Source organism: Hyalella azteca, unplaced genomic scaffold (assembly GCF_000764305.2).
Source record: "Hyalella azteca isolate HAZT.00-mixed unplaced genomic scaffold, Hazt_2.0.2 contig9915, whole genome shotgun sequence".
In the NCBI taxonomy this organism is placed as follows: domain Eukaryota; kingdom Metazoa; phylum Arthropoda; class Malacostraca; order Amphipoda; family Hyalellidae; genus Hyalella; species Hyalella azteca.
Window position 1 is genome coordinate 1 of NW_025939971.1, and position 2,816 is coordinate 2,816.

Genomic DNA, 2,816 nt, shown 5'->3' on the forward strand with positions numbered 1-2,816 from the left:
GTGTTGAAAATGACCGTGAAGTGAACCGAGGGCGGATCTCTGATATCAGCCCAGCGACCGCTGTCAATGTCCAAAAGCACGTCTCCTGCAACGGTTAAATTAAATCTCATTAATATAATATTTCATTAATGAATCTCATTAATAAAATAGCAAGCATGAATCAGAAGCTACACTCAGAAAAATAAATGGGACACTTTATCTAAACAGTGACACACTTTCTTGCCCATAGCACGAGCATATAGTTGACAAAGCACTGATACGAACTATTGCATGTAAGATTCCTTGGTCAGGATGACCTATATAAGGGGAAAAGTGTGTCGTTATTGGAACAGCCTCACTCTCTTCGTCTGAGTTTAATGGTAAGCTGGTAAAAGAAAATTAAGGCCAAAACTTGTTAGTGATTTCATACTAGTTGAAATGTTGTCTCAGAAATCGTATATGAAAAAAATGGTTTTTAGTATGGTATACGGTACATGGTATATATCAAACGACAGTACTTAATATAGTATACATGGTATATATCAAAAGACGGTACTTAATATAGTATACATGGTACATATGAAATATGATACTTAATATGGTATACATGGTATATATCAAAAGACGGTACTTAATATAGTATACATGGTACATATGAAATATGATACTTAATACGGTATACATGGTATATATCAAATACGATACTTAATACGGTATACATGGTACATATCAAAACATTGCACTTAATATGGTATAAATGGTATACATCAAAAGCTGATAGAAGAAGTTTTGCCGTAAATAAGCTCACCATAGAAGAGCAGTATGAAGATAGTGGAGATCATGTAAACAGCTTGTCCTAGGATGTTCTTCATCATGGTCCTGGAGATGAGAGGCTTTGTGCGACCATAAGGCTTACGGAGCAGCAGATCAGGAGTCGGAGGCTCGGTGGCCAGCGCCAACGACGCCAGCGTGTCCATGATCAAATTCACCCACAACATTTGAACAGCCTGCAAATATTCATTCCTTTTATTTTATGAAGATTATCGTGATTTCTTGTCTGCAAACATAATATTATTTTATTGCACTAAGATTTTCGTGACGACGATTATTTTGTTCATTTATTGTACAAAGAGATAATCATAATGTCTGGCACAGCAAAACTTCGACAGTATTATAAATATTGAGAAAATTGATAAAAAGTTGATAAGTGTACAGAAAATAAAATAGAATAGAAGATAGGAGCTAACATTACAATAGTCAAATGCTCAACGCATAGTTTTATGAGGCCACGACGCAACACATACACTAAAGTAGCCGATGTTACAAAAAAAAATTGTAAATGAATAAAGCCATTATAATAACTTTCGTTGAGAACGTTTTTGAGGAAAACACAATTTCAGCAATTACCTCTGGCGAATAAATAAAAAAATTTGTCCAGAACCAATTTAGAAAACAAGTAATGCAAGATAATGAGAGACTTATTGCAGCTCTTAACAGTCTTGTTTGAAGAAACCATCAATTTCGAAACAATAGTGAAGCTATATCGAGAAAAATTGACATTGAAAAATCAGTAAATTTTTGCGAATCAGTGAAATGCTGTNCTGTCTCTTATACACATCTAGATGTGTATAAGAGACAGGGATGACTGTGCTCATCGACTTGCGTATGGAGTTGAAAGTGTAGACTTTATGGATGCATTCTTCAGGAAGCTCGTCGCGGTAAACTTGATAGCTTTTACCCAGCGCCAGCACGAAGCCAAGCAGCGCGCACTCCGTTTTATTGCCGAGCTGCTCAAAATACACAGTCATTACAAAATATACCAAATAAACAGCTTAAAATATAGTCACAAAATACACAGGTCAGTGATTTTAAACTTTATACTCCACTAAATATGCCAGCATACAAATGTGAATCTTTCTGAAATGTTGTGACTTACATCATGGCGAACACGGCTGAACAAATTAATTCTATTTGAACGTACCTGCTTGGGCAGGTCGCCAGGGTTGTCGCCGGGCAGCACACGCGACGTGTAGGCCGAGTTGATCGAGATCGCCGACACCAGAACCTCGGCCAGGTTGCGGTTCAGGTCGTCGTAACTGCGAGCACCAGTAACAGTTGACAATACATTCAAAAATATAACTCAGTACTCACTGCAGTGAGTGACAAAGAGCGCATTTTCCCGTCGACGAAAACGTGAAGTCACGGAATGACGGACGGACGGACGGACATGACGAGCACAATAGGGCACATTTTCCATAAATGAGATAATGCGCTAAAACACGGTATTATAAACATGATCATTTATGGGAGTAGATAAGACATAAAATCTCCATATGTTAGTTGGAGAATACAAAAAATGTGAAGTTGAATACATGAATTTCGTGATACTGCTAGTGATGAGAAAAAAATGTAACCGAGATTATAATAATACTGGTGATGTAAACACATAGTGTTTCTATGTTGCTACACACGGTGTTCTTAACTTGTTGTAGAAAAAACATTACTCTTTAAAATGAATAGTGTACGAGTACTGGATATATCAGATATTGAGCGACAAGTTACACTCTCGATGCTCAGGCTTACATCGTCAAGCTGCAACTGTTAACCTCTTACGCAACTGCAAGAAGCTTTAAATAAACTTATATCTACCAAGAAACTTCTCACGTGGTGATTTCGTATGTAAATCTGCAAGTAAAGCATAAATTACAAGAGTAGCGTGATTGAATTTCGATGTAAATCATGAATGAATTTCTGCATAAATCATGAATGAATTTCTGCATAAATCATGAATGAATTTCTGCATAAATCATTGAATGAATTTCTGCATAAATCCTGAA

At 36.6% G+C, this 2,816-nt stretch overlaps 1 protein-coding gene across 1 annotated transcript; it reads right to left on the reverse strand.

Annotated features, from left to right (window-relative positions):
• Positions 1-14: 14 nt before the first annotated feature.
• Positions 15-2,075, reverse strand: LOC108679903 (plasma membrane calcium-transporting ATPase 4-like; the record flags this gene model as incomplete). Its single annotated transcript, XM_018168642.1, has 4 exons — positions 15-85; positions 788-986; positions 1,617-1,766; positions 1,961-2,075. Coding segments are annotated over 4 exons (535 nt in total), but the record flags the coding sequence as incomplete, so codon positions are not given.
• Between the last annotated feature and the right edge of the window lie 741 nt (positions 2,076-2,816).